At 42.1% G+C, this 20,784-nt stretch overlaps 1 protein-coding gene and 1 long non-coding RNA gene across 3 annotated transcripts in view; one reads left to right on the forward strand and one right to left on the reverse strand.

Moving 5' to 3' along the window:
* Positions 1-448: 448 nt before the first annotated feature.
* On the reverse strand, positions 449-3,052 carry LOC133624910 (uncharacterized). Its single transcript, XR_009818187.1, has 2 exons — positions 1,526-3,052; positions 449-1,216 (listed from the first exon to the last, which is right to left on the reverse strand). It is a non-coding gene; the product is annotated as an uncharacterized LOC133624910 (long non-coding RNA).
* Positions 3,053-3,587: 535 nt separating this feature from the next.
* The window catches only part of GCLC (glutamate-cysteine ligase catalytic subunit), a 32,429-nt gene continuing 15,232 nt past the window's right edge, over positions 3,588-20,784 (forward strand). The window contains exons 1-5 of one of the 2 annotated variants that reach the window (XM_061989586.1): positions 5,708-5,827; positions 6,690-6,780; positions 15,923-16,035; positions 17,299-17,481; positions 20,433-20,546. In XM_061989586.1, the coding sequence (XP_061845570.1) occupies positions 15,932-16,035; positions 17,299-17,481; positions 20,433-20,546 (401 nt within the window). In that variant the 5' untranslated portion in view covers positions 5,708-5,827; positions 6,690-6,780; positions 15,923-15,931. Of the gene's footprint in view, positions 3,878-5,707; positions 5,828-6,689; positions 6,781-15,922; positions 16,036-17,298; positions 17,482-20,432; positions 20,547-20,784 lie in introns of those variants that run through there. The other variant, XM_061989585.1, reaches the window with a different exon arrangement.

Here is a 20,784-nt window from a genome sequence, read left to right on the forward strand (position 1 = left end):
AGCTCCTCACTGTTGCAGGTGACATTCTCCTCCCAGAAACTTACTGTCTCCAACTTAAATGTGCAGGGGCCTTTTCCCTTGACTATTCCAATTGTAAAGCACTTACAGATCCCTGCTGATCTACACGCTAACAGCCAACAACTTTCAAGGCAAGGATCTGTAAGATCTCCTGTGATTTGGTAACTTCAGTACATCTTTATTTTTTACAATATTTTCTTTTTTCCTAGCACAGACACTTCTGGGTGTTATCATGCTGCATCAACACTATTGTAAGCAAAGAGCTGAATCTCACCTGGAAGCAATTTTTCCATCTCTGTAAAAAAATAATGTTGCCTTTTAATAACTTGAACCAGACAATTTATGTTCCTTTTCATACAAGGCAAGGCTTGTCTATTGTTTCTGTTCTTAAACAGAGCACGGAGAACACAAAAAAAAAGCAAAGCTGGTATTTGGTTAACTAGGCGTACAATTTAATGACAGCAATTATTCTAATTGCTTCAACTGAACACAAAGGGAAAAAAATCACAAAATAAACAAACAAAAAAACCCCATCAGATTGAATATGTACTAAAGTCACACTTCTTGGTCACATTTCCCAAATAAATGTGAATTTGCTCTATGATTGATAGATATTGATTCGGGAATGGGGAACAGTCCCTACTTGAGACTGAAAGGCAGCTACTCAAGAGATAAGGAAATAATAAAGTGGCCTAGTTATGAAACAGATCTTGTTTGAGCAAAGGAAGCATTTAAGAGGGATTCCTGTCTGAGTCCACTCTTACAGAAATTCCACCATGTTGCTAAGTTTAGGCAAAAGATGTTTTTCAGGATGAGATATTTCTTCTCTACACAACGCTTTTCTAGCAATCTTGTTTTTTTCCAAGTTGAATCCAGAAGAGTTTCCTTTGGACTGTCCAGAGAATTTAATCAAGTCGTGGGGCTGGGGATATTGGTAACAGAGCTAAGCTAGTCATATAATCCAAAGTACTGCCTGCATGCTTATAGCAGCTTTTTTTCCATATCGAGTGTACTAAAGTAATTATACATGATAATAAGTGTACTGGAAACAATTACACAACACTGTGCATGTAGGCAGATATTATCCCATGGCAGTTTATCTTGAAGTCCTATTTTATGTGATGCACAAATGAACGCTACTGGATGGGATGCTGTCAGCGCCAGAAGGGCTTGTAGTCCTCCTCTGTGCCACAGTCCCCTGCAAAGGAAAAAGCCTATAGACAGCCACAGATACAGCAGAACTAAGGAGAGAAAGGCTTCAGCTGAAGACACTAAACATCTCATAAACACAGCTGACTGGTCACGCTGTTATGCCAAAGACTACAAAGAGTTTACATTTTTATCAGTTTTACTCATGCAGAAGGAAAATATCTTGGATTTCTGTTATAAACAATGTATTAGGTCTATAGTTGATAAGACTAAGCACACAGGACTGGAAGTAGGGCAGATAACGGCACTGAAGTATCACAAAAACGAGACAAGTTCAAACACGGAAAAAGACAGATACCGAAAACGTGCCCTTGAATTTCAGGTCAAAGAGTAGCATTTGTGGTCAGCTGAAGAGCATGGACTGCAGATTGTGTTGTAATAAAGCTGATCTTAGCTGGGAAATTCTGTGTATGTTGCTGGAAATGTTTACAGTCAATTATCCACAGCAGCATACTCAAAAGCGCTGAGATCATACCAAATAAGCAATTCTTGCACAAACATCCCTCGTTGACAGAGTCCTCTCACTGTCAACCAAGTGAACTGGGAGCTGAATCCTAAATAACCCAGATGGGTTAGCCCAGATTCCTAAGACGACAATATTAAGTTTGCTCTGATAGAATAATGCTTGTTCCAAAACCAGGCTTGACTTCACCAAGAGAAGGAAAAGGGTTAACACAGCCAGCAGAAAAGCCATTAGTTGCTACTTGGCCACATTTGTCACTCCTGGGGCTCAAGCCTGAACTTTAAAACTGTGAAAAACCTGAGGCTGGATGCTAGTGTGGTGGCACTAAAGTTCAACCTTGATCTTTTGGTGCAACCCTCCTCAAATATGCAGTGCAATGCACAAAGCCTCTTCATCCTCTCAGATCTAAAATAAAAGTACAACTTGACTTTTGCCCAAGGGATATGCCTCATCAGTCTCCTGTTGCCAAGCATGAGAAATGAAAGAGACTAGGGGATTTTTTTAAACTAAAAGATTGTTTCCTTATCCCTCATACTAACCCAACAGGCCGTCTCCAGATTAACGACAACATCATTGCCTTCAGTTAGATCAGCCATTACAATTTCAGGTAAAAATATGAGTTTTCAAAAAGTCACCAGCCCCTAAAAGCAGCAGATTATAAACGAAATGTTTGTAATTTTAATTATAATGGTCACTATCTGTTCTTGTTCTCTCACTGCTGCCCTTTGTGTAGAAACTTGGGTCATTAAAAAAATAACCAAGATATAAAACATTTTGAGTGGTTTTACTTGAATATTTGATATGTTCCACTAATGGATTTCAGATTTATTACTGTAATGCATTGGGAGCTTGTCCTATCCTCGAGGCATCTCATATCCTGGAAGAAAGACAGTTACGCAGTTCTTGTCATTATTTTCATCCAGTTAATACCTAATAGTACAGTCATCCATTAGTGGGCTATACCGCAATTTAAATATTTTACCAACTCTCCAACCCTTAGCTATGCAATCCTACTGCATGCCAGCCATGCTTGTCCCCAGGGTCTAAGAAGAAAGATCCCTGTGAATGTAATGAAACTGAGGGCTCAGGCACTGTGAATTTCAGCTTCTCAGAAGTTAGAGCTGTGAAGTAGTACTGATAGGCTGTCCTCCTATTTTGTATCAAATGCAAAATGCACACCCTGACATGCCCCTGCTTCCTCTTTCCCAAGATGAATACTGTTCGGATTCCCCTCAGGTAACTGACTCATTTCTAACATCTCCATTAGCTGGGCCTTGTCTTGGCACAGCAGCATGTGAGCTCTACAGCACGAGCAGGCACATCTCTCACTCTACCCACTCGAAGCACCTCGGGTGAGATGTGTGCTCTGACCAGCAATAAATACAACGGCTTTCCAGCCAACACCCACCTTTTCGGACCTTTCAGTTAGTGTCTTTATTTAGCTACGCTTTGTAACTCGGGGGTCCCTATCCCACCATGAATCGCGGCCCGGCCAGCCCGGCAGGCGCGATGCCAGCAGCCTCTGGTTCCTGCTCCTCCGCTCCCACATCCAGTGGCGCGGTGAGGGCCGGACTAGGGCCGGAGGAGGCCGCTTTTCCCACCGCCCCTGCCGCGGGCCTTCCGCGGCAAAGGGACGCGCGGTCCCTGCGCGCTTGGGGCGAGCTCCGGGGATGCAGTGGGGATGCAGCGGGGCCGCAGCGCCCGTCTCCGTGCCGGCTGCTCATCCTCGCTCCCCGCTATCCCCGCGGCCGCTGTGAGCGCGCAGCGGAGGCCGGTGGCGGCCGAGGCCGCCTGGCCGCCAGGCAGCGCCTCGCTCTCCCACAGCCCGCGCCGGCCGGGGCGGGGCCTGCCGGCGGAAAGTGCTGAGTCACGGCCTGACGCGCCGCCGCCGTCACGTGCGGCGCCGGGCTCGGCTCCCGCCGCCGCGCCGCCGCGGCGCAGAGCGCACCCGCAGCCGCGCAGGCTTCGCTTCGCTTCGCTCCACTCCGATCAGCTCAGCTGCTCGCCGTCGCTGCCCTTTCGTTCCGCGGGCCGGCAATGGGGTTGCTGTCGCAGGGCTCGCCGCTGAGCTGGGAGGAGACGCGACGGCACGCGGAGCACGTGCGGAAGCATGGCATCCTCCAGTTCCTCCACATCTACCGTGCCCTGCGCGACCGCCACAAGGACGTCCTCAAGTGGGGTGACGAGGTGAGACCCCTGCGGCGCGGCCTGACGCGGCCTCCGTCACCCTCCCGCCGGCGCCGTGGCGGTGGGGTGGGCGCCGCGCTGCTCCCCTGCGCTGCGGCACGGGCCCCGCCGCCGCTTCTGCCCGCCGCCGCTTCTGCCCGCCGCCGCTTCTGCCCGCCGCCGCTTCTGCCCGCCGCCGCTTCTGCCCGCCGCCGCGCCCGGGAGCGGGTCCAGCCGCTCGGCCGCGGTTGCTCGGCCAGCGGGGAAAGTTCAGGCTGCCCGGAGGCGCTTTGTTTGCCCCACTCACACTCTCGCTCCGCCTCTGGTTGCGCGGCGCGGTTCCCTCGGTGTTACCTTGTGTTTTTTAAACGCTAAAACAACTTTTAGTGCTTCCATCAGGCGTCTGCCAGCCCGCCCGAGCGGCCCCTGGGGAGCTGCGTTCCCGGGAGCGGTGACGCCTGACAGCCCTTGTCTAGTTGTCGTGGGTTTGTTTATTTCCTCTAGAGTGAGGTCTGATTAAAGCACGTGTATGTCTAAACCCCGAGATATGGCCACCTCGGCCCCAGAATCTGTTTCTGGGAGGGGAACAAGAGAAGCAGGGACTGGAGGTGGGCAGGTGGGTTCTGTAGTGGCAGCCCCCTTGCCACCCAGCAGGTCCCTTCATGATCCTGGCATGTCCCTGTGGAAAAGGACCGGCCAAGCCTTGCTCCAACTTCGAGTCTTCTAGGTGGCTGGCATGAGTCAGCTTGCCTTCAGAGCAAAGATTTAGGTGATCAACTCAGACCATGGCTTGAACTTTGCTACAAGTGCTTTGTGCCTGAAAACCATAACTCTAATCCACAGGTCTTTAAGGCATGTTGCCATGCAAATCTGCTCTTATGTCACACTCTTCAAGGAGCCAAGGTTCCCTCCTGTACCTGAGGGTCCTGCTTTCCCTGGAGAGGAGGAGTAGCTTTGCATATGCTTCACCAGAAACAGTCCTTAACTGTGATATTGGAATGGTCCAGTGTTTGTCACTAGGAGAGGTGTCTGTGATGTGAATGTAAGGAAGTTGAAAGAGCAGAGTAGGAAGCAAGCAGTGGGGAGGGCTTGGCCACTACATCTTTGTCTCACTTTCAGTTTCTGAAAGGAAGTGCGAAAGCATTAGTGAGAAAACTTTATCCAGATGTTAACAGCAGTCATTCGCAAATGCTCTTTGCTGCAGGAAAATCCTGTTCCTCTTGTGCACCCTGAAAGACTTTCTTAAAATCTGTCCTTCTTTTTAAGGGATTGCTGTCATACTTCACATAACGGTGCAAGGCAAGCATGGGAGCACTGGAGCTGCTTTCAAGAGGAGAGAGTGAGGGCTTGGCTACTAAAATCTGCCCAGTGAAGGAGATGATGCTGCTAGCATGTCTGGTTTAGACTGCAAGGTTTTGCAACCAGAGTGACATGAACTTGGGAAATTTAAATTTTATCTGTCACTGTTTGCTGTCTCTGTGGTCTCCAGTCTCTTGTATGACTGAAGTTACACTGATAGAAGAGCCTCACAGTCTTATGTTCAGAAACACAGAGTCTCCCTTTTGCTCTGAGACTTAGCTTGAAAGTTTTCCCATTAATATTTAAGATGGAGCACTTATATTTTTTTAAACAGGTGTTACATTTTAGTTGTCCTTGCTTGCTTAGAGTGAGATTTCATAAGATAGCTAATGTTAATCCGCTAGCAAGCTGGTTCAGCTTCTCTCCTCTTGCTCTGAGCTCATCTTTCTTTGGTTTTCCTTGCATTCTTACTGGCTATGTGAGTTCAAGAAGTTAACGCAGCAGAAAACTCTTCTCACATTCATTTTCTAGAGTGGTTCATTTTCTCAACAGAGCATCCACTGTTTCACTCCAAGATCCAGCAAGCTCTGCTTAAAAAAGTAGCAGCAGCAGCCTGTGGAGGGAAGGGACCAGCAGAAGTGGCCTCTGCTGCACCCTGCAGCTAGTCACTTGGTAAGCTTAGCTGTATGGTGAGGCTGCACCACAGGAGCCTCGTTCTTCCTTTGGTGAGGGGAGCATACTGAAGAAAATATTTATACTTAGTGGTGTATACTTATACTTAGTGGTTCTGCCTCTTGCCACACTGGTGGTGTCCAGTGTGGCAAGAGGTAGAACTTTAAAAGCAGTATGATTAGAGCCATAATTCTGATAAGGAGTTAAGAGCCGTATTTGAAATGCCTGTGAACATTTAGAGAAGGGCAGGTAATCTGGTTCATCATCTAGCTCTGATTTTAACATTGGTTAATAAACTCAAATGTGGCAACTTAACTTTTTCCTATGGTGTTAAGCAATGGTTTGGGTGTTTTTTCAGTGTTTAGGAGTGTGCTAATGTACCAGACACTTGTTGCCAGTCTGCTCTTGTCATTCAAACACGAACACATTTCCGTGTCTACAACTTATTTCAACTGTGCTGCAAGACAGTGGGAAAAGCAGTAAATTTGGGTTCCATTTTTCCTCTCAAATATTCAATGATTAGAACGTGGCACCACATTTACATGCAACTAGATGAGTCAACTGACTCATTTGACAATTTTTGTAAAAAGCCTTTTGTGCACTTTGACCTTCATATATAAAGTTATAGCCTGAGGATGTTTTATTGTTTTAAAAGCCTCTTGAAGATAAAGATCGGGGACAAAGATGATAACCCTTACGTAATGGTAGAGATGAAATCAGAATAAACAAAATTACATCTGTGTTTGAGAGATGTTTCTGAGACTGTGGTTGGCGAAGGATGTATATTTTTACTTCATTTTTAAGGAATGCTTATGAGGAAAAAAGCTCAACGTTCTTACCACATACTGAGTTTGTCTTTCAGGGCAGATGTAAATACTTTAAAGACTGTCCCCATCTAGCTGATGTCCCCATCTAGCTGATGCCATTGTGAAAAAGAAATCCTCTGTTTGCTTGTGAGTATAGAACCAGCCTTTGCTTTGGATCTTTTTTTGACAGGGCTCCGCTTCATGATGTGTGTTGTAAGATTCACAGAGCTGGAGTGATCCTTTGGGTGCTTGCAACTTCCTAGGGCCTCTACTCCCTGTGTTTTCAGGGAATGAACGTGTGGGAAATGATCATATGCTTTCTGTTTCTTAGCCACAGAAAAGTGTTAAGACCAAGTGTTAATGAAGCAGAATGGTGGCATTTGTTTTTAAGAGAGTGAGGCAGCATCACAGCTTGCATTGCAGGGTAGCATTCCCTAGTGCTCCCATCCTCCCCTGAGTAAAGAGCTGGAAAGGTCAAAACCACTTCTGCCACTTCTTGAGAAGTCTGCTATCTCCTTGCTTGCAGGGTTAGTAGTAAGGGGTCCAAGTTACTTTCTCGTCCATCTTGCCTGCCAGAGGAAAGGGGGCAGTCAAGAATAGAAAAACTTGGAAGTTAACTCCTGACTTAGAACCAAGGGGTTCACCCAAACAGCTGTTGTCTGTTTTTACTTCATTTTACAAACCCATAATATCTTTGCAGTGATTAAAAATAAAAAGGCCTATGAATGCAAGTGTAGCACAGAATAGGACTTGCTTAAAATCCTTTCTAAAGATCTCTTTGAATCTGCATTTGCAGGTAAAGGTCGTTTGCCTCTTAATTAGGCCCCTGCCTCATTTAAAACGGACAGTTTGCCTCCCTGTTGATGCTTGGCTTTTCCCAACTCTCAAGAGTTTTCCCAGCTCCCAAAATACAAAACACTGAACTACTCATTATCCTTCATCAACCCCCTCCTTATTATGTTTACCTTAATGCCCACAAAAGTTGGGCAACAATTAGATCTGTTGATGAGACTGTCACGCTAACTTGTACAGTCTCACCATCTCCCTATGTTTTCTCCCTCCTCTTCCATCCAATGATGTATGCTTATCTTTGAGTTTGCAGATAGTGATCGTTAAGTTTATTTTCTATTGCAGCAAATGCAAAACTGCAGCTTTCCAGTACGATGTTCTAAAACTGCAGTAGAGTTGGTAGGTACTGTGTGAAACAATTAGTTTGTGTAGCATGGCCAGTGTTAGTGGTAGCAGAAGAATCTAAAGGATTTTTGAGAGTAAGGCAAAGCCTATTCAGCTGCTTCTGAGCTTTTGTCCCAAAAAGCTTTGTTTTGTGCCAGTGCATTACTGATCGCCTGTGTTGTTCAGTGCCTTTCATCTGCTGATTGCATTCCCATAGCTGATGAGTATTGCTTAAATTTCACTTTGCAGCTTAATGCAGACACTTGCATCAGGGAAGTGGAATGACTGGCCCTTGGCTCAGCTAACTGGCATCGCTTTGTGCTGAGCCTGCACACGGGGGGGCAAATCATGACATTTTGCACATAACTACATACATGTAATGCATGTCTTCTGTGGTCTGTTCTGCTGTTAAATGGGCCAGATTAGTTGTTCTCCAGGCTGAACACTTATCTGGACTAGGAAGAAACAATAAAAGCAAAGAAGAGCTGGAAAACGTGTGAGGACAGAGAAACAATAAACAGTAAGGCAGACCTATTTCAGCATGTGAAAATGTGGAGAAAAGCATTCTGGAGGGAGATCCCCTCTCCTCAGGAGGAGAGAGGTAGAAAGTTAGCATGGGCAAAATGTGACAGTTTTATTTGAAAGTATATGTGAGTGAAATGTCAATCTGACTTGCCCAGCCTTGTTTAGTGTAATTGGACATAATGACCGCTTTGTTGTTCTCTATGAGTCTTGTTCCTGTCAGTGTTGGGACCTAGCACACAATAAGTGTCTTCAGCTTTTATAAAGTTGATTTCTTCCTGCAAACTTGAAGTGAAATTTGTATGCCTTTAAAATAGATTTGATAATGAACTGTGTGAGGCAGTGTGAAAAATGTGCTGCTGCACTGCTTGCAAGTTGAGCTTTTCCTGGCTTAATTGAGGGGGGGAAGGATTCTGCATGTTATCTCTTTCTGAGTCTTTTTAAATCTTCCTTTAGTCTTTCTCTGTATTTTTTATTTGTTCTTTATCCATTATTTTTTGTCAATTATACCTTGTAAATAAGTTAAATGAGAATTAAAATGAACTTTTCCTCCTCAGAACTTCTTCATGCAAGAAGCAAAGCAGCCCTTCTCAGATGCTGCAGGAAGAAAGACTAGAGCTTCTTACTAGAATGTCTGAAAGGTGTTGCTTCTGATTAGAAGATGCTTGACACCTTGTATGTTCTGGGGTTTTTTCCAAGACAGTAGCAATGTGCAAATGATACAATCAATGATATTGTATTGCAGTCAACATTACTTCAGACTGCTAAAATAACTGCTGCATCTTAAAGCAGTGGGTCTGGATTCAGATGCACACAGAAGCTCACCTATTTAAAACAGGAGCCAAGTCTAGGGCATTTTTTAACTATGGTGAATCTAGCTCACTAGCTGCATAAAATGAGTACAGCTACTGTGCCTAAAATACACAGATGAAGTTGTGATTGTCCCATTGCTAAAAGACAACAGTGAAGCTTGGTGAGAGACATGTACTTGCATGCAAAAATATGTTCAAATAGAGATAAGAAGGGACTTGTGTCTGATAAAAGTAGCAGCAGGTTCAGAGAGCATCACAGTGTACAGGAAAGGTGGTGTTCTTTTCTCATTCTACAAGAAATTTGACTAACCTAACGGAACAGAAGAGCAGCAGATGTCCTTTTAAGATAATTACTTACTTTACAAAGCCTAGATGTCCTGTGGAACAAGATGCTGTATGATAGCTTTGAAGCCAAGATAGACACTCACACAGACAAGAAGAATAGGCAGCTTGTTATGGTTTCTCTAAAATCCATGTGCTGCAAGATGTATGTCCCTCTGTCCAAACCATTTAGATGTTTGTCAAGTGACTCGTGGGGTTTCTTTAATGTTCATCTGAAAATGTCTAATTTGCTCTTTACTGTGTATGTTATCAATAAAGCAGAATCCAAATTAAGCCAAAAAAAAAAGTGCTTTCATGGCTGCCAATAATGGATCTTTTTTTAAAAAAACAACCCAGCCAGATCATTATACAGACTCATCATCAGTATTACATTGCTCTCAACATCCTCACTGTGCACCCACTGCTGCAGTATGCCAGTGTGCAGAAATTGCTTTGTTTTAAAGCTTTTCCTAGGTATCTTGTGCTTACAATAAAGCTAATGTAGCCCAAGATCTTAAAGAAAACAGTTTTTATGTTTGAGCTCTTGTCATTTTAAGACAATCACTTTTAGTCTGCCCCTCCCCCAGTAAAATTCCCTGAAATGAATGCATTTTATAATTTCTTTCATGCAGAAATTCCTCCTGATGGCCCCCTGCCAAACATGGCATGTGTGGATGCGTCTGAATGGGAGCTGTCTTAATCGATGTACTTGCCTGCATGTCGTGTAGGGGGAAGCAGCACTCGTGAATGATTTGCTTATTTGTCACGTGTCTGCTTGTTCATCCTTTCTCTCCAACCTTGATTTGGCTAAATAAAGGGACAGTGACATTATTTATTTACAAGCAGATTTAGTGCCTTTGTAACTGCACCTGCTATTTATCATAGCGGCATTTCTGGGGTGGGGTCTGAAGGTATGATGTTAATGTGTCAATCCATGCTGTTTGACAGCCTTGAGTGTATGTATGCAACCTCTAAAATGAGTACACTAATGCATACAAATGTAACTCCTTGAATCTTGACTTGAACAAGATAGGTGGCCTTGAAGAGTCTTCATGTTTATTCCTTCCCTGAATGCTTTGACTTATGGTGAAAGTGCTTTGTCTGTTTGACTTTAATTTTAAGGCAGGGAAAATCTAAACTGATACACATCTAAACTCTCTAGATCTCAAAACATGCATGATGTATTAATCTCCCTGATAACTGATTGTTTTACTTTATCTCCCTCCTACTCAGTTCTTGTGTGATGAAGTACACACAGGTTTTAGTGCAGCACCACTGACCTAACTGTGAGCTTTGCCCCTGCATGTGTTGTGCATGTGACAGTGCAGGACTTGCTAGAGTGAGATGCTCTTTCAAAAGCTAATTTTGCAATTCATGGCAACCGGTTTGAAGGGTGGGTGTTTTTGTTGGTTTTGGGGTTTTTTTTCCTAAACAAGCTGCAGTTTGTCCTAGTGGTCAGCCCCCACAGTGTACACTGATTTCCTCCTTCCTAGTCTCAAATCTTTATTAGAGAAGTTTGTAAATTTAAACAATTTGTAAATTACTGGTAAATATTCTGTTCACAGCGAACTTCCTTCTGTGGATGTCAAGTGAGTTGCTATGGTCTTGTCACAGGATTGTTGTCTATTGTAGTTCCTCTTTTGCTTCCTCTTCTTGCTGTGTAGACACCTTGTTGTAGTTACAGTATAAGAAAAGAGGAGGTGAAGGGTGAGTACAGGAAAGATTTTGTTAATGTTTCTTGGTCGGGAATTTTTTTCTTCTTACTTTCTGATGCAAGAGGCACGTTAAATCTTGCAGCATCTTGTTTCACAGTTGAATAAATGGTCTTTTACTCATCCACAAAATCATCTAGCCTGTGTGGAACAGAAAATATAGTTGTACCCAAAAGATCTTGTTATTTTCTGTAGTAAATCTAAAAATTCATAAATGACTGACTTAAAGTTGTCTTTGCTGCAGAAATTTAAAATTAACATTACCCTAGTCTTTTGAGTTGTTCTTTTTTTTATATTAGCCTCAGCTGTTATATGGTACAGCAGTTAAAGCAGACATGCTTTGTTCCCTAATGTGCCACATCTTGTTCTTCAAAAGCATGCAAATGGTTGCAACCTAGATTTTAGTTTTCAATAACCCAGCATCCTGGTTTGTGTTACATGCAGCACAGGACATCCTCTAGTCACATGTTATAATGCGCAGAAGAAGAAAATGTGCAGCCCTGATGTTGATGAGTGGGAGGGGGAACAGGCAGAAGCACTTAAACCTCTGTGTTGACTGAGATGAGCCCCTGAATCCTCTTTGTTTTCTTTAACTGTCTTTAATGTGGCATAATTGTTCTTAATTTTTTGCTTATTGTCAATGTAATAAAAAACATTAGTTGTGTGTTGTTTTTAGGGCACTGTTTCTGCAAGTTAGAGCTGGAGATGTTGCCTTGCTTGGATTGGCTACTTCCAACCTGCTTGATTAAAATTAAGCATTGTGGAAAATATATTTGAATCTTGGTTCTGCTGTTAGTGGCAGAGGACACCCATGGTAATCCAGTGAGCGTGGATATACTCTGCCTTGTGCCACTGCACAGTTTGTGGACTTTCTGATACAAATAGGGCAACCAGCATCTGTAATGCTTCCAGACTTGTTTTTGCTGAAACTTGCTTAGTCAAAGCTTAGACTTGCCTTTGTAGAGGCCAGTAAAGCTTTTGTTAAAGGCACATTATCACAGCAGCAGCGAGAAAGCAACTGTATTTATAAAGTTGTTAAGTATTGTGCTTTACATCTGTCAGAAGTATGTGTCCCTATGGAAGAAATCTGTTTTTTCCATCTTAAGGCTAAAAGCTTGTGGCACAGGTTCTTTAATGAACAATCAGATTATTGAAGCTTTGCTGTCCTGTAGAGTGTCATTTTAATGATACATGATATTTTAATAATGCATTAACTGACCAATAGTTATATGGAGAGCTACTTTTTCTTTGCCATAATGGAACATAATGGAAATTTCCTTTGTAGCTGTGAGAAATAACTGTGACAAGTGAGATAACATCATTCTGTGTGCTGTCCTACCAGCAATGGTGCATACTCCTTCCGTAGAAGAGCAGAGCTGGTGTAGATGCAGTACATTGCAAGTTGGTAGTTGAGAGGAAAGAAGCCTGTAAAGAATAGTTGTTATTCTTGATGTTGGCTCATGGATAGATCTGTTAGAGTATTTGCTTTAACTGAGAATTTATTTGCTTTTTTTAAGCTTGTAACTCTGAACAATGTTGTTTTAGACTTGCTTTGTGTATATGTGTGGATTTACAGCTTTTACTTTGAAACCTTGGTGACCAAACTGTCGTTCTTTCTTCTGGTAAGGTGCCACGGTGCTTCTGCACTGTGCAAGACAAACCTGGGATGATCAGAGAGCTTCATCCACTGAATCAATGTTGGGTGTATCTGTCTGCAGGGAGAAGCTGAGGTGTCCTCCTGCCCTCAGCAGTCTTGCAGCATGTGCCAGACAGAGGATAGAGATGCAGAGGGTTTGGTGCAGGGTGAGAACACTGACTGGGCACGTGGGTCCAGAGTGGCTGCGTTTCTTACCGTGGAAGCCATTCTTAGCATTACCTGGCTGACTTTTAGCAAGACTGTTTGACAGCAGTCTGCATCAGTAATTTGACCTGACATATATTTTACTGCTTACTAGAGAGATGAGTTAAAATTAGGGAGAAAAGCGAACTCTGAAGAGCTTGGCAAAATGATGAATTATGAATACTGGACAAAACCTTGCCTATTTAGCTTGCAGACCATTGAAGCTCTGCCAGGCATGCTGATGCTTTCAGCTTGCCTGCAATTCTCTGAATTTTATTGTGGATAGAGAAAGTATGTGAGAAGTCTGTAAGTGACAATCTGAAGTTAAATGTAAAAATGTATGAACTCTGAATTTGTTTCTCTCTTTCTAGCCGTAGGCTAAATCTTTTGATGAACTTAAATTAAATTCTTTAAGGATGCCCATTCAGTCAGTCCCTCTGTTGGCAACATACTTTGTGGGTTACTGGAATTGTTGGCAGTCATCTGAAGTTTTTTTTCTTTTCTCATTAAAATTAATGGCAAATCTTCTGTGTGTTAAGACAGCTTTGAAGATTTAGTCAATGTTTCCAGAGGCAAGACTAGTAGTTGTTTCTAAAGCTAGATGCATAAATACAATATATGCAGCACTGTGCTTGGATTATGAAATGTTTTAGTTTCTTGGATTTTTGCCTTCTTGGCTTAATGTTTCTTCACACTTTCGGCTTATTTCTTTTTGTAATACAGTTTATAGAGAAGTGCAGTTTTCACACTACCAGCTCATTGCAGTTTTGGAGTTTTGCAGTTGGAGAGGGATTTTTAAGACAGGAAACTAATCGCAGTAACACATTCATGTAGCATAAACAAATGTTCAGTTTTGGGGTCTGTGGAGGACGGGTACAGTTCCTTTACCCTCCCTTCTGCTGCCTGTCCTGGTGAACGTTATGGTGTGAGGCCCAGTGAGCAGTGGGCCTGATGCACCTTCATGCCTCCAACTGTACGACTCGAAAAACTGTGTGCTTGCTCACCTGCTCTAGCTTAGGCCGGGTATAATGATGTTGGTTATGGTAGGAAACTGGGAGATGCAAGAAAAGTCCCTTTTTATTGGCAATAACCATGGTGTCACTGGAGGGACTAGTACTATATAAGTAAATTGGTGCTGGAATGTGTTGGAGTGTGTTCCGGTTGACTGTCTTCTGTAGTTACGTAGATCGTTGTGGCATAGTACATGGTAGCCATAAAATAACTACACAAAGAAATGCTGTCTTGCAGAGAAACTAGAAATCCTTATTTTTCTTCAGGGGATTAAAATTTTATCTTAAAGTACAAAGAATGCGTGTAACTGCTGAATGAGTCCCTCCAGAGTTTGTGTCTAATCAGATTTTGGAGAATTACAAAGACTCTTGGATAATGCTGCTTGTGATTTAATCACAAATCCCAGTGGAGGATTATATTCTTTGTCACAGTAGCTAGCAATAACTTCCACGAACACTGAAGCATATAAAGTACGTTGAAGCCCACAAATGCACGTACAAGTTCCCCGTTTTGGCACTCTGTTTTCCTGGATGTGTCAGACTTCTGTAGTAAATAGAAGTTGTCACGAGTTAATATGCTGTAACTATTATCATGGGCATCTTATGTGAATATCAACTCCTGGGGCTGTTAGCAGTGGTGTTTGGTAAATACTGGTGGATGCTGGTCTAGGCAATCTTGGAGAACAAAACCGAGGAGCAAAACCTCTTGACAAGTTCTAGCTGTGGAAATGCAACCTGATGGTTTTTTAACTACAGATTAATGGAACTGTGAAAGTCTCAGTGGTGTGAAAGCCTCCAGCACCATTGTCAAAGGGTTGTCAAAGGACATATCACCAGTGACTGATCCAGCTGGAGACTTTCAAAGACAGTACCCTTGTGATGCATTTCCTTCCACTTAGGAGGACTTTTTATGTGGCAGATGACACATCATACTCGACCGCTTTGTCTTTCGCTTCCTAAACAGCATGTTTAGGAAGGTGTCAGGTAGGTGTCAGCACATAGTTTGTATCAGTAAGCATCGAAGGGCTATAAGGTCCAAGCTGCTGTTAGGTTATATACTCTGTGGCACTCTAGAAGTCCCTAGGGGATCTTTGAAGGCACATATGCATAGATGTTGCAAAGTTTGATATGAAGGTGTTCCAGGTTTGGCTGTTGTTAAGGTAACAGTATTCTCTAGTATTCAGATGCAGCATGGGCTTGTTGGATTGAGTTTTCCAGATGTGGATCACTGGAATTGGGCATGGGTTACAGCCTGAGACAAAGGCAAGGAGAAAAGTATGTCACTGGGCAGGAGGGGAAGAAAAGATGGCAGCAAAGCTGAACCAAGAAGGGGTAAAAATCCCAGTGCTGTGCCAAGAGCTGGAGCTTATTAAAAGCAGGACTGCTGCAGTCTGTAGCAGCAATGGGCTTTCTGTGGTGTAAATGACATTCTGTTGTGGTCCAAAAAGTGATGGGTGTAAATGGATGTTTGTTTGTAGAATGACTCTTAGATGGTGTTTTGGGGTTTTATTTTGTTAGCAGCAGAGACTGTAACTCATGGGATGACAGAGGTGTTTGTGGTTAATATCTTTCATAGGGTTTTGATTCTTTATTTTGACTGAAAGGTAATGTAGATGCAAATAAAAATTCGGGTATCTTTTTTGCCAAATAACCACAATTGGAAATCGAGGGGGAGAAAATTTCAAGGGCAACTTCAAGGAGTTTTTTTTCAAGATGAAATAAGCATGTGGCCATCCTCTTTGGTATTGTTTACTGCACTCATAGTGATGGTTTCTAAGCTTCTATAAAGTTCAGTCTGATATCCCTTTTTTTCATTTGATACTTCAAATGATGTGCCAATATGTTTGCATGAGCAAAATCTTACATTTAATTGTTTATTTTGTTTTTATTATTTACAAGGTGGAATATATGTTAGTAAAATTTGACCATGAGAATAAGAAAGTGCGCTTGGTGCTCTGCGGTGAAGAGGTTCTTCAAACACTGCAAGAAAAGGGGGAGAAGATAAACCCCAAGTGAGTAGATGTTTCCTGTTTCTTTTTTTTTTTTAAATCACCTTCCTGTTAAACAGAATTATGTATACCTGGCTTCACTTTCAAGTCTGCTGTTAGTAATACTGTAAGCCACAGATGCTGCTTGTTTTCAGATAAAGCTGGGATGCTGGAAGTGAAGGATTGTGAGCACGCTTGCCTTGCATGGGAGATAGTGAGCACACTTGTAGGCAGTGCATGCACCTTTGTGTAGTGTTGAGCCTCCACAAGTTGCAGTTTGGGTATTTGTTTTGTTTTCTGTGTATACACAGTAACCACAAACTACACTTCTCCTGCCCCATAAAGCGGGGGTGTGTGTGTGTGTGTCAGATTAGTAAGGTAGGTGTAAGGATGGCAAGGCCCTTCTTACGCATCCTCTCCCAAGGCATTTTCAGGAGTAACTGGATCATATTCCTACTTCAACAAGCCAAAGAAGCATGAATTGCTTTTCAGTTGGTGGGAGCAAAAAAATGAGACCAGAAACAGCAAATTGCTGTGGCTGAGGAGAGCCAAAAGTAGGTTACAGCTTATAAGAAGGTGGAGAAACTCTGCTCTTGCAGTGAAAGGCTTTTGTGTCCTGGGCCTGTCTGTTTCTTTCTAGGTACCTTAACCTTGTCTTGCAGTAAGGTTTCCCTGACTGTCTTCCTCGGTAGAGTGACTATTGAAAGCCTGCAAGAAGGAATCCCTTCACTTTTAGGTTCAAAACTAGTGCCAGAAGAACAGTAGGGAAGATGTGGCTCTGCATCTGGTAGTGTGCTCCATAGAAATGGTATGGCTTCACCAGGGGGTGAGAAGGGATTACTTTTCAGGGGCACTCAAACTTAATTTCATTTCTTAACCTAATAAATTTGTGAAACAGGACTAGGTATTCACAGACAGTAGAAAGAAGAAACTGACCATAACTTTCACCTTGCCTTGTACTGTGGAAGTAGTTGAACATTCTGTATTTTTCAGTTTCCATGAAAACCTCTAGAAACAAAGCTCAAGAGATGATTGCAACTCGACATTAGGTGAATCTTACTTATTGCACTATACAGCAACACCTCTACTGCCAAACTGCACCTTAATTTCTTATCTCTCCTTCCCAGCAGTGAAATGCATTGGAAGATACATACTTTACCAAGTAATCAACTTCAGGAGATTTTTCTTGCAAGTTGTGTTTATTTCTGAAAGTCTCACAAGTAATCTATCTTTTTTTGAAGTTATGATTCTATGAAATACTTAAATGAGGCTGTTTTTTCATTATAGCCACCCAACACTCTGGCGACCAGAATATGGAAGTTACATGATTGAGGGGACACCTGGGCAGCCGTATGGGGGAACCATGTCTGAATTCAACACTGTGCAAGACAACATGAGGAAGCGACGGCAAGAGGCCGCTTCTGTGCTCAAAGAAAATGAAGCTGTTTGCACTGTGACATCATTTCCAAGGTGAGATGGTTGCTGAGGTGTATTGCTGTGTTTGCATTGAAATAGAGCAAAATACAACTCAGTTCAAGTACTTAATGTTCTGGTTGTGCTTCCAAACGTTTTTATTACAGCGAGACAAACAAATAAGCATATTTTATATTTTTAGGTTACTTCCAATTAGGAGAGAATATTGGAATATTTCATAACATAGTCTGCCATCTTGAGTTGATGTGGTAAATCGTTCTGTAAAGTTTCTCTTAACCTGTTTTGCAACCTTTGATCTTCATAAATAGCAGTTTTGTGAAACATGGCTAACCTGGTCTATTTTTTACCGCTATGTTTTCACTACAGCATATGCAGACTTCTTTTGGTGGCTTGGAGAAAACAGTACAACAGGAATATGATTATCTTTACAAAATTAAGACTTAAAACTTCTGTAGTACTATACTTACTGAATCTAGAAGGGAGTGAACCTCTCCTAGGTTTGTAACAGCCTTACAAAGGCTAGATTTCCTCCTTTATGTTGTTTTAAAGAGACTTGAAATGAAGTTTAGGATGTACTTCATTACCTAGGAGAAATTATATTTTGTGACCTTCCTTTCAAACATAATTCTAGGCAGGGATTTTCTATTCTAACTAGCCTGGTCAGTTGGATGAAGATAGGCTTAACACAGTAAAGAAAAAAATAGCTCTGCAGTGGAAGAGAAGCAGCTGACCTTACTGGCTGCTTTCTTGTATAGTACAGAATGCAATGGCCCTAAATTCCTGCTGAGAGCAGAAACAGTACAAAACGTGACTTAACAGTGAAGTTGAGGTATCAAAATGCCTGCGTTGTGCCCCATAATTGCTCTTTTAACAACACTGTTGACAAAATATGCTTCCTCTTTATGGGAGCTATACTAGATATCTTATTACTTTAAAGAGCTTATTTGAAGTCAAACATTTAAGTAGTTCTGATGTGTTATGGAACCCTGCAGCCGTCCAAATAGATTATGTCATTTGACAGAGTTTGTATACAAACATTTCAGACTCAGTCATGCAAAGAGTAGAGGGAGAGGAATTCTTCATGGCTTTGTAGATCTAGAGAAATACTTTCTATACCACAGTAGGAGCAATACATTAGATTTCAGTGAAAAACATTCCATAATAAACTGTCATTTGTTTATTCAAAAAAATCCATGTATCTGAAAAGACAAAAAACTTGTTAGTGCTGACAAAAGGTAAAGAAGTAGACGTGTTCAAAATGAACAAACCTGAAAATGCTTAAATACTAAAAAAAATACTAGCTTAGAAGCTAAATGAGTATACCTAGGTCTTAAATGTATGAGCCCTCGCTACTGGACCAGAAAACTATTTTCCTTCTTGAGTATGGGAGTGATGCACTTACCTGAGTTGTGAGATTGGGTTTAGATTCTGTAGGACAGCTTGTGTACTTAAACCAGGAAGAAACCAATAGTGAAATACATATGGAGCATAAATATTTTTCCAGAAATATGTTTCCCGGTATTATGAATATTTTTCTTGTAGTTGTATCAGCTCACTTTTTATACATACAAATATTAGAGCCTCTTGAGATAGCACAGTCTTTGTCCTTTATACTGTGCAAAAAATTATCTTTGGCAACTTCCCCTCCAATTTCTCAAATGATCCTTTGTCTCAATTGTACTGAAATCCTACTCATTCTTGTTTTAGATGACTCTTAAAATGAAGGTTCCAAAGGAGAGGATTGTATTCTGATTTACTTGAGTGGCTCTTACCTTTAAAACCAAATAGCTGTAATTTTTCTTTGCTTATTATGTTTCTCTCAATCATTTTGGTTGGAAAAGACTTTTAAGATCATCAAGTCCAACCAGTCACCTCACACTGTTAAGCTCACCACTAAACCAATTCCCTCAGCACCCCATCTACATAACTCTTAAATATCTCTAGGGATGGTGACTCCGTCATCGCCCTGGGCAGCCCATTCCAATGCTTAATAACCCTCTTGGTGAAAAAGTTCTTCCTAATATCCAAACTAAACCTCCTCTGGTGCAACTCAAGGCCATGTCCTCTTCTCCTATCGCTTGTTAATTGGGAGAAGGGACCAACGCCCACCTTGCTACAGCCTCCTTTCAGGTAGTTGTAGGGAGTGATCATGTTTTCTCTCGGCTTCCTCTTCTCCAGGCGAAACATCCCCAGATCCCTCAGCCGCTCTTAATAAGACCTGTTCTCCAGACCCTTCACCAACTTCGTTGCCCATGTCTGGACATGCTCCAGCACCTCAATGTCCCTGTAATAGTGAGGGGTCTAAAACTGAATTCAAATACTCAAGGTGTGGCCTCATCAGCACTGAGACTCCATTTACAGGGTTTTTCAGAGTTCCAAAATCGCAAATGGCTGTGAGACTTTGGGATGTGTGTATCACTTGAAACTACCTCTTAATTCTTCCAGAGTTGGTTCATATACCTTTTTAACAGGAGCAGATTGTTGTGAGCAGAGCTGGATAAATTACTGCAGCAATCAAGTGTTGATCTGTACCCTGCATAGAAACTGTTTAAGCATGCAGCTACCTGTCAGTGTTAATGGTGGGTGCTAACACACTAAAATGTGTGTGCATGCTTTGCATATTGCTGTTAATTTTCCTGCTTCAGCCACTGAAAAGGTCATTTTTTACTGTCCAATCCTAGAGTAGTGGTTTAAAAAAAAAGAAAAAACTCTGTTTTAACAACCACAGAAGCTGGTTCTTGGCAAGTGCTGACCTCTTAATGGCAACTGTTCTAAGACCTCTTTTTGGCAATTCCATATGCATACTTAACAGTCTTGAAAAGTGCTTTGAAGTACTCACAGTACATGCAAGTGTTACCATGAGTAAAACACTCTAAATCTCTTTTTATTCCTTTGTCCACTGAAATCCTAACCTCTTCTCATCTGATTGTTTTTAAAATCACAGTCTGTTTTCATTACAGCTTGGCTGTCATTGTTGTGTTACACAGGTTAGGGTGTCCCGGGTTTACACTGCCAGAATATAAACCAACGCCAGTAGAAGGAGGAGCTTCAAAGTCCCTCTTTTTTCCAGATGAAGCCATCAATAAACATCCTCGATTTAGGTAAGAGTATTTGGGGAGTGTGAATGAGATAAGACAGATATTTTTCTGTGCCTCAATATCATAGGTATACCTGCAACTTATTGACATTACTGGAATAGAGAACTGTGTGGCTAGTTGCTGCAGGTATCAAAAGGACTTGGTCAGACATGGTTGTGATGACATGTATTTTCTGTAAAAGCGAATTTGACTAAGCTGTTAAGTTCAAGTAACTTTATATAGTAGTTCACACCATTATGGG

This window comes from Colius striatus, chromosome 2 (assembly GCF_028858725.1).
Source record: "Colius striatus isolate bColStr4 chromosome 2, bColStr4.1.hap1, whole genome shotgun sequence".
In the NCBI taxonomy this organism is placed as follows: domain Eukaryota; kingdom Metazoa; phylum Chordata; class Aves; order Coliiformes; family Coliidae; genus Colius; species Colius striatus.